The 14,107-nt window shown below is 46.3% G+C and overlaps 1 protein-coding gene across 1 annotated transcript in view; it reads right to left on the reverse strand.

Annotated features, from left to right (window-relative positions):
- Positions 1-14,107, reverse strand: part of AOX1 (aldehyde oxidase 1) — a 75,903-nt gene that overhangs the window by 41,479 nt on the left and 20,317 nt on the right. Inside the window, 8 exon segments of the mRNA XM_029933285.1 lie at positions 57-226; positions 1,360-1,452; positions 2,975-3,152; positions 3,760-3,944; positions 5,512-5,621; positions 7,669-7,762; positions 9,779-9,930; positions 13,814-13,906. Coding sequence (XP_029789145.1) covers positions 57-226; positions 1,360-1,452; positions 2,975-3,152; positions 3,760-3,944; positions 5,512-5,621; positions 7,669-7,762; positions 9,779-9,930; positions 13,814-13,906 — 1,075 coding nt within the window.

Raw genomic sequence — 14,107 nt, forward strand, 5'->3', positions numbered from 1 at the left:
AGGAATCCACAGATGTGCTTTTAAAAGTTTTTTTTGAAGACTTTCCATTTACTTACATGATTTTTGCATGGGCTCTTGTACTGGTCACCAAAACCATGAAGAGTTCTCTATCTACCATAGGGATGTCATCACAGAATACGGCTTCACCTGTAGCATGTTTAAGACCTGACAGGTGCATGATGGGGCGTCCAACTGGATCCTGGAGGGACTGGCGAGAATCCACACTCTGCAGAGGAAGACAAGAGTTGCCTTGGACAACTTGAAACTTCACAAGTGGCCTGGCCGATTACCAACATACCGATTCAAGATTGAGACATCTGTCACCGTCAGACAACAAACACTGCAGTGGGTCAGATGATAAGGGCAACAATTCAATGATGTCACTAGATTGGGGAATTGTCTAGTCAATTTTGTGGCAATGCCAACCTTTTGGCAGAACTGTGAAGTAGGTGAAGAGGCACCCTAGCCTCTCCTTTTGGCATCTTCTTTTCCCAAGTTGTGCCTCTATACCGCTTTCTTCTGGAATTTGGGGGTTTTCCCTGTCCTGCTTTCTTACCTTTTCCATGACTAAACTGTTTACAGAGAATCTGATCACGATGATGAGGTCTAAAGTGATATAATGCCAGAAGGTGGGGGACCAAAATCTAAGCTAAAAGCTTGAGTGACAACTTGAGTAGTGCTTGGGGAAGGGGAGAGGGGAGGGGTGCAAATGGCAATGGAGTTCACCGAGATCTAGACAAAGACGCCTTGGCTGCCCCTGTAAGTGCCCCCAAAACATTGCTGGGAGGATATGGAGTTGGAGAAAGTGTTTATTTTGGAATTCTTTTCAGGGAAGATCTGTGTGTGGTGTGTTGTGTGTGTGTGTGTGTGTGTGTGTGTGTGTGTGGAGATGGGGTGGGGGAGGGGCGGTGTGCTAACAGATAGTAATAGATACTTTCTAAATTTTCCTTCAAGAAGGGTGGGTTCAAGTACTGCCAGGGCCCTAAATAGAGATGAGATAGTTGCAATCAAGGCTGGAGATGGAAACTTGCTACTCTCTTATTCAGTCCTTCCCCCATACCTGGCTTAGATGCTCTTCAAACAATGCCCAAAGAACATCCGTTTGATGAACACCAACTATCAATGATTAGTCAGATGGTCAAACCATCCCAGGTTGGTTCAGTCTCCAGTGTGTGTGGTGGTAGCTCAGGCCTGATCTTAGATCCAGCCTCCCCCTGACTTGGCCTAAACAAAGGGCAATGTGCCAGCCCAAATTAGAAAGTCAGAACTACAAATCGCAACTCTGAAGTGCTTGCTTTGTTCCCATAACTATAGCTTATCTCTATGTTTCTAGGTTTCTGTTAAATTATACTCACTGACCTGGTACCTTTGGACTCCCTGGGGTCCTGTGGCGGGGAAATCTTCTAGAGCACTTAGGAATCGGTCTGAAATTTCAGGATAATGATGGCTGTCCTGAGAGATCATTCAAAACAATAAAGAGAAACTGATTAGTCTATGATTAAACTGGGCTTTAATTTGTGTGAAAATGACTTGACTGAAATATCTAAGAAACTGCAAGGCGAGGGTAGCCTGAAAAACCAAAATCCACATCATCTCCCAGGACGTCTCCCATTTTATGAAGGTGTCTTGCCCTTCCTGCCTTTTGACATAATGAAGAGCTGGGTGGACTGGTTTGAATCTGATCCCCAAGCCACCCGGAGGAGGGAGAGGCCTGTCAGTGAGCTGGGTAAAGACAGGACAAGCCAGAAGGAACACTGGGGGCCAGAGAAGCCATCCCAAAATGAGCTGGAGTTCACTGGACACAAAAGAGCCCACATCCTGATTGCTTTTCTCAGCAACTTGGCAGTTCAGTGGTAAAATTGGGAAGGCTCTCTGGTGTCTGAAACACACCGAGTGTCTTGATGCTGAAGTTAAATGGCAGTGATTATTACCCTGGTGAGTGGGATTGGTGAGGGTCTAGCTCCGCATAATGAAGATTGAACACTTGAGGTGATGTGAGGAGTGTTGGGTGGGGTGTGGTTTGAAACAGGGGGTACGAGGGGGGGTGAGAGTTATAATTCTGGTCCGGCAAGGAACTAGAGAGTGAGAGAAAGTGAATGTTTTGCCTTGCTTAACTTACTCCAAAAGTTTACAATAAAAAAATCTAGAAAGAAGCCACTTAAATATTTGCATACAAGTAAAATTTTAGTATGTTCTGAAAAATAACATTTTATTTTACATTTTATATTGAATATAAAATTTTAGAATAGGTAAACCTAATCTATAGTGCCAAGAAGCAGATTAGTGGTTGTCTGGGGGCAGGGGTGGGAGGAGGATTGACTGCAAAGGGGCCAAAATATATTTCTCGGGTGATGAAAATGCTTTATACCGTGTTTGAGGTGGTGGCTACATGGGTTTACACGTCTGTTAAAACTCATTGAGTATAAATAGATGCATTTTATTATGTGTAATTATACTTCAGTAAAGTTGATTTTGTTTTTTTTTTTAATGTTTATTTATTTTGAGAGAGAGAGAGCAGGGGGAAGGGGCAGAGAGAGAGAGGAAGAAAGGAATCCCAAGCAGGCTCTGTACCTTCACTGCAGAGTCTGACATGGGGCTTGATCTCACAAACTGTGAGATCATGACCTGAGCCTAAATCAAGAGTCAATGCTTAACCCACTGAGTCACCCAGGTGCCCCCAGTAAAGCTGATTTTAAAAGAAAGAGAAATCGCATATTGGAGGCAGGAGCACTGTCATGTTTTGTTGCTCAGGACACAGTGAACGTCTGTGAACTGAAGACAGCGTGGCATCCTGGACCTCATGTGGTAGCCTTGCAGGGCTGAATCCCTGAAGGACTGCGGGCTGGGAGCTGACAAGGCCTGACTCAGAACAGGTAACAGGTAACAGCACAGGCTGCTCACAAGACACTGCAAAAGTCGTGGAAAAGCTGGGAGCTTATGGCGGCAAGGGGCACATAAAAGCCAGAGCACTTACAGACACAAGTTTTATAAGCTTCTTCAGTTCCTGCAGAACTTCCAGGTAGAATTTGAAGAAGAAGCTGACCACCAGAGTCCTCCTGAATTCTACTCTTCCTCCTGGAGCCCAGCCTGGGAGGGAGACCTCTTCCAGAAGCAGCCTGCAAGCCTCCTCCAGCATCAGCTCATCCCAGGGCCTGGTGGGGTTGGAGGGGAGGAAGGGACACTTAAAGGGCAGTCTCGATCCCATGACACATGCTAGATACAGGATAATGACAGTTTAGAGAACCCGAAATCTATTTTTTGAGTTGGAGGGAACTTAGAAATCATCTTACCAACACTTCAGGAAAATCGAGGCCTGGGAGCCTGCATTGAGTGGCCCGAGGGTCATGGCAGGGTGAGGATAGGCCCCGTTTCATTGGAACATGAACCAAGCATGTTCAAGAGCCAGAACATGCAGGAAACAGGCATTATACAAAGAGATCATGAGGGCCAATTCCATTAGGAACTGGACCGGCCTCTACTGAGGACGAAACAGAGGATACTCCAGGAGCGACATTAGTTGAACCTGGCCATTGTTGTTGTAGCCCTTTCCCATGGAGCGACCTGAATTAGTCAAAGTCAAGCGAGGTTTGCTTTATTAGCAAAATTACAGAAAGAACAAGCGTGATTCTACATATAGGAGTTCACATCTTCCCAGGGCGTTAACAATCCTTGCCAGAGACAAACTTCCTCTTGTTCCTTGTTTTTGTTTTTGAGTTTTGATGTCAAGTTTCACCTTTGGGTGCAGGGTTCGTTGCTTACCTCCCTATGAGCTGTTGGCAGGATTTATGTGCGCTGATTGTGGTTTCCCCAATCCCTCCATAGGAGAGGCTCAGCTCCTTGATGGTGCCTGTGCCTTCTTTGAGGATGACTCGCATGCCAGCATTCACATCAGCAAAGGCATTTTGCTGGCACTGAGCCTGTCGGAAGGCTGACACAAATTCCCACTGTGGACATAAGAACCATTTGGGATTATTTGACATGTCAAAAGTAAGAGCATGGTTTCTGCTTTTTGGTGCGACTAATTAATCACTTAGACTCCATCTAAAGGGACAAAAAGACACTTGGCACAATAAGAGGATAAGTTGGCTGGCTTCTCATTCAAAGTCAGAATGGAATCCTCCCCAACATCCATCCCCAATGTCCAATGCCCACAAAGAACAGGGGTCACCGTGTGTCTTTCCTGAGGCCAAAATATCCAGATAATTTCCAGGTACTCTTGCCTCTAGTCTTCAGATGCCTCTGTCCTGGTAAGGATGGGGAACCCTCTCAGCACAGGTGTTTTTAACATTCATTTATTTTTGAGAAACAGAGAGAGACAGAGTACATGTCGGGGAGGGCAGAGAGAGAGGGAGACAGATTCTCAAGCGGGTTCCAGGTTCCAAGCTGTCAGCACAGAGCCTGATGCGGGGCCCAAACTCATGAACCATGAGATCATGACCTGAGCTGAAATCTGAGGCTTTAACCAACTGAGCCACCCAGGCACACAGGGGCTTTTAAATGTCATTTGCTTGAAGTGAGAAAGAGACCCACCATATTTCTTGGTTTATAGAAATGACTAATTTTCCACTTTGCAAAGGTTATAAAGATGTTGAATAGAAGTTTCTAACAGTGGACTTAGGCATCTTGTATCAGGAATGAGAGTTGGTAGGGCGATGGCTGCCCCATTGGGGGCTTTGACATTGTGACCTGAAGATGTCACAGCAGGGGGTAAATGGTGATGGACTGTGCCTCAAATGTGTTTCCATCTGTGGGGCCACTGAGGGTGTTTGTACCTGTCTGGTTTTCTGTCTTGGGCCTTCACAGATGCACTTTGGACTAGAACACATTTCAAATAAATGAAGATCATACACACTCAAAACATGACTTAATATGAGACTTCCTGCATAACCAAGCTAACTCCTGGCTTTTCACCATTGTGTGTGTGTGTGTGTGTGTGTGTGTGTGTGTGTGTGTGTGTGTGTGTTGAATTGCCTCTCTCTGTGGAGACCATCCTCTTGGATTCAGGTATGGTTTTGGGGAGAGACACGGAGCACTGAGTGAAAGAGGCCGCACTCAATAGCCAGCTGGGTGGCCACATCAATCCCAGGTAATCCTGCATCTGGAGGCCCTCCTGCTCCTGCGAGCTGTTGGGCTTAGCTAGAGCCGGAAGTGGGGAGGCCCCGCCCCAGCCTCCACCTCTTTGTGGGTCAGGCGGAGAAGCGCCTTCCACAGCCCGAGAGCTTTCATTTCCGCCTCCCAGAGTTGATCTGTAGACACAGAGGGGAGCGGAGGCACAACCACCCGCCCCCAGCAGGCCCCACCCCACATCTGAAACAACAACCCCCAATCCACAGCCCGGAGCTGTTGCCCGAGGGTGTCTGCGGGCCTTGGTGCCAGGCCAGTCCGCAGTGGACAGGAAACAGGTTTTCAGGGCAGTTATTTTCCTTCCATCTGTTTTCAGACTTCTAAAGATGACTGCATTCCGTCATGAAAAGGAAAAACAAACCTAAAAGCAGCCCGCGGAAGTCTTACCTTTTGAGAGTGAGGGATGTACATGGATTCCAAAATTTCATCTGGCTTAAGGTCTGCACTTGCCAACCCGGCAAGAAAATGGTCATTGAGAGGCATTTGCCGTGTACCTTCTGTTAAAGAAAATGACATTTCTGCACAGCTGCAGTGAGGAATGCCAGATTATTCTGTACTCTTAAATGTCAGCAGCCAGGAGGAAAAGGTCACCTCCCTCTGCACCAAGTGAGGCAACGGTCCTAGCGTCCTAGTGTGTGACATTCCAGGGCTCCCCTGCTCCCCTGCACAGACAGGGCTGCCAGGAGCCTCTTGACATTTACTCTTCTTGGCACACATGCTATGTGAACGGGGTCTCCTGCCGCCTCCAAGTCCTGTCATGCCTGCACCATTTTCATCTTCAGGCAGAAGCTGGTTAACTAAACCTAACTTGTTCAATACTGTGCTCAGGGTAAAGGCGTAGCTTCAGTGGAGACAGGGATTATTTCCACTATTAACAGAGCTCAAGCCATTGCATTTGCTTTTTGTTCTTGCTGCTGCTGTTGGCATCTAAGCTGGAGACCTCCATCTTTCAAACAAAGCGAGCAATTCACAAACTCCTTTCGGCCCAGTGTTACAATTTAGTGTTCGGAGCAGTGCCCTCTGGTTTTAAAAAGTGGTTTGTGGCTCCACAGCAGGTGCCATGAGGAGATCAGACTACAGCCCAGCAAATCTGAGATCGATTTTGTTCCTGGCGAAGGAGGCAAGATGCTGAATGGAACGTAGGAGTAGTTGAAAAGGAGGCAGGAGCGCCCCAGAAGGAGCCTCTGCTGACCTTTGCTGGCCTGCCCTGCTGCTAGGTCACCGAGCTCATCTACTAGCACTGGAGAAACACTGTGCTCAGTGTGGAGGTGGCTTTGGCAGAGCTGGAAAAGCACAGACCCTAAGCCAGAGGTAACCACCAAGCCCCCAGTAGAACACTGCTGCTAGTAGTACTAGTACCACGACTACTACCCTGCACACAGGCCACGCTATCCTTGTTGTCCTGATGCCCCTGAGTCTTGGTTTCTTCTTTCCTGGTGTTGAGGGGTAAGCTGAGGTCATATTCAACCACAGGCAGGGAGGACTCAGGAAAATGGCTGAGCAGGCCAGGCCAGGGTGAGGCCTTTCCTCTCCTCCCTCCTGGTGGTGGGGACTGGGGGGGGTGCAAACAAAGCTGAATAAGCGTGTGAGAATTCCTTATTAGAACTCCTTATAAGTGCTGAGGATCTCCCAGCACTTCCCACCAGTTAGAGATGGGATCGTATGGCCAACAACCCACCTTGGGAGGATTACATTGCCTGTGGTATGATTCCTGGAGGGATATACCCCCTAAAGTTCATGTGGGGAGCAGACTTTGATTGCTTCCCTACACCATAGTGCCTGGGTGCAGTCGCCATAGGAGGGGTAAATGACTGGCTAGCGGAGTGGGAGGGAAAGAGGAGAGTGTATCTGATGGGTTGTGGGTGAGGGACTGGGAGAAGTGATGGGGGGGAGAGCCAGAGGCCCTGGGGAGGCAGCCTGATGCGGACAATGGTTCTATTCTCACGCCTGTCTCTACAAGTGACAGCTTGGTTGGACTACACGTGCCGTGTATAAGATGTCCAGCACAGCTTGGCTACAGTTAGTGCCCAGGAAATGGGCATGTCAGCATTCTTGGAGCAGCGGAGGCAGGGAAGAGCTGTTTCTGGGGAGACAAGGGTAGTTTTGCATGAAGAAGCCCTAGGGACCGATCCTTTCAGCCAGCATGTAAAATTCACCATTGCCTTCCTCTTGTCCCTCGAGGGCCCACAGTGTCTGCTGTGTGTCCTCCTCAGGCTTGTGGCTTCTCACACGGCAGCTGAGGTGAGTGGGCATGAAGGAGAGGAGAGAACAGTCCTCAGGCAGCAGACAGCCTTCCCCTCAGCCTCTGCACAGCACCCCTGGCTGTCACACGGCCATGGTGGGGTGAATGTTGTATGTACGTGGGCCTTGGTGCCAGAAGGAAGCACGAGCCACTCCCCTCTCTCAGTGTGCCTTCCTCTAGGAGCCTGAGCTCCCCATGGTGGATAGAGAGCCAGAGATCAGCGCTCTGACTTATACCAAGTCCTTAAAAAGGAAGACGAAAAAATCTTAGGTTGCAATCCAGAATGTTCTGGGGTAGCTTACCTTCTGAAATCAGATTGAGAGTAGCATTGCCCACAGCCAAAATTGGATTCAGATCTGAATAGCAATGTCGGCTTATAACGTGTCCCCCTAAGGACTAAAAAGAAAGAGTTATAGCCTCAGTCATTGTATTCCTCAGATCCGATGCCCAACAGGCACCTGCATAAGGTCTTTTTGTAGTGAATGTGTCACAAGGGATCTTGGTCCTCTTGGTAGAGAGACTCCATTCAGACAGTTTGGGAGGAGCCTCTCTCCACTACTTTGGACTGGGACGGGAACTTATGGTAACCAACATTCACACAGCATTCAGTGTGATCCACTTTTTTTACACACATTTACTCACTTCTTTTAACCCAGTGAGACTGATACCATTATTCCCATTTTTCTGATGAAGATACTTGGGTTCTGATAAATGATGAAATTTGACCACGGTCATCCAGCTAGAAAGGGGCAGGACTGGGATTCAAACCCAAACAGTGGGACTTCATGGCCCATTCTGAACCCTACTCAGCCTTGGCCACAGCACAGGTGACCGTGGTATCAGCTACCAAGATGCTATCCTGCCTTGGGTACACAGGACCTCAGCTGCATCTAACTCTGCCCCCAAAATGGCCAGACTTCATGTGGGTGTGTTGGGATTTGGGGCATCTGAGAGACAGGTGCCTCTTCTTAGATCTGGTTGAGCCTATAGCATCTCAGAATTTGGGAGGAAAATGACTGGCCATTCAACCTAATACCCTCCTCCCCACCTAGTGATCGAATCTATAGTCACCATCTTGGTTGCTGAGGGCTGGGCTGGAACATGGGTGGGGACGAGGAATCCTCGATCCTCTATGAACAGCTTGGTTTTAAAGTTCTTGTTTCTACTGAGCTGAATTCTGTCTCCCTGTAATTTCTCTTATCAGTCATACTTCTAACTTTTGTGATTATACAAAATACATCACATCTGCCCTCATGAGTCTATAAGTATTTGAAGGCAGGGGCACGCACCTGGGTGGATGAAAAGCATTTGACTCTTGATTTCAGCTCAGGTCATGATCTCATGGTTTGTGAGTTTGAGCCCCGCACCAGGCTCCACACTGACAGAGAGGAGGCTGCTTGGGATTCTCTCTCTCTCTTTCTCTCTCTGCCCTTCCCTTGCTTGCTTGTGCAAATTCTCTCTCTTTCTCTCTCAAAACAAATAAACTTAAAAAAATATTTGAAGGCAGCTCTCATGATCTCTCTCACTGCCCAGCCCTACCATTCCTCTTTCTGACGTGGTTTCCAACGCTTCACTCTCCTGCCGTCATCTCCTTGCCAGGCTGCAAGGTGTCAGAGTTCTTAACAGGAGGAGAGAACATTTTGGAATCATTTGAGGAGCTTTTTCAAGGAACTGTGTCTTCCCCTGAGTCCTCATATGCCAAGGATTTCTAACTGGGGTATATAGCAGAGGGAGCATGCATATTTTGAAAACCTATGTCTCTTCTGCTTTCTTCTAAGGTCAAAACCAGCCAGACTTCAAAGTGTGCCTCCCAGATCTGAACATTATTCTCCAGCTGTGGTCTGAACAGTATGGAGTAGAGAAAGCTACCCTCTTTACTTTAGGTATTATACTTCTGTTAATGCAGCCTAAAACTGAATTAGTTTCTTTGACATTCATATCATGAAATAAACAAAACTGTGACCTCCTCCTTTTCTCTCACTTATATTGTCACTTGCTTATTTTATTGAACTTGACTTAGAATCCTCTTTGAAATATGTTTTTAATTATGTTTGTTAAATAGTAAACATTTGTTTATTGTGCCTGATGTTTCAATCTGCTGAGATCTTTTTGGATAATATTCTGCCAATGCTTATTCCAACATTTTAGTAAGATTAAGAAATCAGTGCAGGGGCACCTGGGTGGCTCAGTTGGTTAAGCATCCAACTTTTAATCTCAGCTCAGGTCATGATCTCGCGGTTCGTGTGTTCAAGACCTGCATTGGGTTCTGCATTGACAGCACAGAGCCTGCCTGGGATTCTCTCTCTCCTTCTCTTCCCCTCCTCCTCCTCTCTCTCTCTCTCTCTCAAAATAAATAAACTTAAAAAAAAGAAATGGGTGCAGTGTGCCCTTTGATTGGCCCAGAGGACATACTGCCATATTCCGGATCTGCTGTCCTGCTAGACTCTTCAGGTGCTTTAGGAGGGCTCGGTATGTCTGGGTTTTCTCCTCTGGGAGCTCGGAAACTTGCTCAGCCAAAATGTCCTTCACTTGGGCCAGACTGCAGCCAGCACCTATTGTTAGTCCTAGAAAGGAAAGGTATTTTAGGTGACATGGGAGGAGCAACTGATTTATAATCCTGGTGCTGGGACACTGACTCTCCACACTGGCTGTACAGAGAATCACTGGGAACTTAAAACAACACAGATACTCCACTCCCAGATCAATTAAATCAGAATCTCTGGATGAGGCTCTTTCAAAGTCTCCTCAGTACTTCTGTGCAGCCAGGGTTAGGAATCCTAGGCTGGTCTATACTCTTCTTTGAACAAATGCAAGGAAAGAGAGGCTGGAGAGAAGGAATGACAGTGACAACTAGCAGGTGGCGGACTCTACTAGAGCTTTCCTTGACACTCCTCCCCCCAGCCGACCACAGTGAAGCTGTGCAAGGCTGTTTTGTGATTGAGGGGAATAAATCTGATGGTATTAAAATAATGGCAAAGGCCTTTCAATTGCCCAGATCATTGTCTATAATTAATAATGCTCTGACTGCCGATTTCCACCTCTACAGAGAGGCTTGCTACTCAAAATCCTTGACAAGAGGGGCGCCAGGCAATCAGAATGAACCCAGCCCCTGGGAGCAGCCTCCCCAGGTATTATGTTGGGTATTATTGGGTGTTGGGACACTGGTGGTCCCCAAGGCAGGGCCAGAAAAGCAGGAGCGATGGGAAAGCATCCAGAAGGACTGGGGCAATGCTATGTGCTACCTGGCATGGAACTAATTAAAAATTAATGGGTGTTACGGGACTACTTGAGAGTATTGGCAGGTTACTAGCACTGGCTTTGGGGTTTTCCCATAATAGGGATGAAAAGGGCTCAGATCAATCTTTGAAGTGAAGAAGTCACCCAAGTCATCAGAAGATCATATATTTGGCCTTTAAAAATGAATTCTTGACTTCCCTGGGTTTGTAGAATGAGTCGCTCACACCTACAGTCTGATTTGACATTACTTCCAGGGCTGGGTTCAAACTGCAGTTAGTCTGTTTTCTTAATGTCAGGCTATGTTTTGAGTTTTCTCTTGTGGACTGATCTTTGAGAATACTTTACTCTCCCATATAGCTTTATCTTGTATCAATATTAAGAACGTACTTGGCACAATATTTCTCCCATCTTTGCTAACATACCCGCATAACACATGACATAACTGTGAGTTGAATAATCACAGCCAACCTAATTGAGTAGGGAAACCACTCTCTGTTCCTTATTATCCTTATACTGAGCAAATCTTGCCCAAAGGTAACTAAACTGCTGACCTTCCTGGAATGTCTCAACCTAGAGTCCTCAGCCTATCATGACACAGTGTTTCTTACAAGGCACTCTGTAACAGAGGAGCCTGTCCCAGACCTATCAGTGATGGTCTGCTGCTGCCTCTCACCACAGGGTCCACTGAAGGTTGGTCTTTAACGTCTGCAAAAATCCTGGCCATACTTTTGCTCAAAGGAGCACTGGGAAGACCAAGCTTGATTCCTGTCATGCAATTCCTCCTACCTAATAGACCCAGAGTCTTATCAGTAGGGAAGAAGTCAGAAACCAAAAGACATTATTATTATTACTATTATTAATTTTTAAAGGTCAGAAGCCTCATACAGACCAGCATGACCATCTCTTATTTGACATAGGTAAAATAGGGTGGTTCAGCCTCAGGGGAGTGTAACATGCTCTGCTCTGTTTCCATTGTTCACATTACCCCCTGGCTCTGTGCTAGGCATGGCGTAGCTGCACTGAGAAAATCCTCTTTATTGTACTATTCGTATTTTATTACATCTCTGATCATAAAACCTAGCTTCTTTTCCAGTAAAGTTGGAAAGAGCTTTAACTTTGATTCTGAGGATGTGGGCTTTGTTTTAACTCCATGCTTTTCAGAGTTCATGGGTCTATGGGATAAAGATGCAGGGACTTTCTGGAGCACTTAATATACTAAAGATTTTGAGAGGAATAAATGTATACTGAGTCAAACATGTATGTGATATGGGTTAGCATTGCAAAATTTAAACAAACAAGCTGTCACAGAGATTTAACTCCTGTGGGAGGGTTCTGGGAGGGGGAACACACACACACACACACACACACACACACACACACACACACACACACCTGACTCCAACATACTCCTCCCTCACCAGTGTCCAGCATTCTTCTGGGCCTTAGGAAAAGTTTGAGAAGGCAGAGAAATGTTCCTGGAGGAACATTCTGCCACTAGAGGGTACTCACACTTTAATTTTAACAGCTGAGGAAGGCATATTGCTTCTTCAGACTTTAGGATCTGGCTCCACTTTGTTTGCAGATCCAACTGAGCAGTCCATTTGAACAACCAATTGGACAGGCTAACGGAAAGGGTTCTGAATTGGAAATGGGAGATATGTGGCTTGGTGACCTGGCCACCAGCCAGTTTAGGGACCTTGGGTGAGTTTACACTCCTTTTGGGTCTTGGCTTCCTCATGAGGAATTCCTGAGGTGAGGGATTGAGGTTACACTGAGGGATATGAATTGTGCCTGAAAGGGTTCTTTCAGGCACAGACACGGGGGCCCTAGGGACAGAGGGGTGGTGAGAAGTCTCCCCTTTCCTTCAAGCACAGCAGCTTATTTTCATTTACTTACTCTATTTCAGATTTTTTTGAGGACAGAGTTGTGGACAGAGAAGTTTGAAAGCGGCGGGCTGAATGGTGCCTGGAGTGAGGGCCAGGGAAGGACTTTCCTGTTGTAACCTTCCATTTGTACTGGTCATCCCTGCTCCCAATCTACCCACACTGCTCTCCGCCTTCTTTCCCTTCTGCCTTCACCAAGATTTCGAGTGAGTCTAAGTGCATCCCCCTCATTTTCTGAGTGACATTCAGTTGTGCTATCTGAACTGTCCCAAGCCCAAAGCTGTGAGGCTGCAGAGCTGGGCAAAAACAGGAAGGGTCCCTTCCCTTGCAAATGGGTGGGGTGAGGTCAGGGAAGGGTATGCTTGCTGCAGCACAAAGTTCGGCTGATGATGGTTAGAAGCCAGGAAGGTGGGACTCCTAGATGACAGTGATAAACCCAAGGCAAGTCCCCTGCCCTTGCCTACCAGTGATGGCCACAAGCACACAATGGCCAGTCAGTCTTGACTCAAGCTTTCAGTTCTGTTTAACTCCGTGTTGCCTAAGTTAAGAAAGTCATTACTACCCCTGTATTCCAAATTCAAGTTCCTGACTCACTCATTTATTCATTTTTTCCCAGTATTCATTTGTCAGTCATGGAATTGAGCACTAATATGCATGTACAGTACTTCTGTGCATGTACTTCCATGCTAGAAGGTCTGGGGGATGAGGAGAGGAGTAAAGTAAGGTTCCTTGTAAAAGAAGGCAAAGTCCTGCAAAAGAAGGCAAAGTCCTGCATGCTTTCTTACTACTGGGTGAGTACCACCTTGCCTGATGTAGTAGTATTTGCAAGTAGCGGGCCCTCAAGGATGTTGTAAGTGACTGGAGGTGCTTACCTGGTCAGGTCTTTGTCTCATTTTACTGCTTGCCATTGTTCCTATGAAATAAGTAGCGTTTGAGTGCCAGATGGTATTTCTCCTACCTTCCCTTGCAAACATCCTCCCTCCTAGGAACTGACTGTTCAAACGATGGATGGCACAAGTTCTCTTGTTGCCTTCCCATCAAAATTACACTTCAAGTTCATTGTCTTTAGGTCACTATGGCATTTTATAGGCAAGAATCCTGCACGTGATGGGAAGGCCTTGAATAATATCATATTAATACCTCAGATTCTGTGAAAAGTTTTTGATGGTAAGGTTTTATGGTAGGGATATTATATCACATCAGAAAAATGATAAAGAACTAGAAATAGCCCAGACAAGACAAATGTACGGGGAGGTTCCAGACCACTTGGTAAGTGTAGTGCTGCAGAGATTGGTTCACTAATGTATTAAGAACACCAGGAACTCACCATCACTTGTTTTACATACAATACTGAGCTCAGAAATCCTAGCAGGAGAGAGGAGAATTGGGTGAAAATGTCCTTGAGATTTCATTGCAGGTCCTGAAAAGTAAATAAATAAATAAGACAGATTTAGGAAAGAGAAAATGTCCCCCCCTTTTGGTATTGAAAATTTCTCATAAAAATATTGAGATACCATTTTTTAAATTGGTAATAAATGTGTATAGATATGAAAGCAATGGCCATATTTTCTGCAAGGTAAATTTATAGGCATGTTCTCCCAGTACATGTATTTACTTATTT

Source organism: Suricata suricatta, chromosome 3, assembly GCF_006229205.1.
Source record: "Suricata suricatta isolate VVHF042 chromosome 3, meerkat_22Aug2017_6uvM2_HiC, whole genome shotgun sequence".
Taxonomy (NCBI): domain Eukaryota; kingdom Metazoa; phylum Chordata; class Mammalia; order Carnivora; family Herpestidae; genus Suricata; species Suricata suricatta.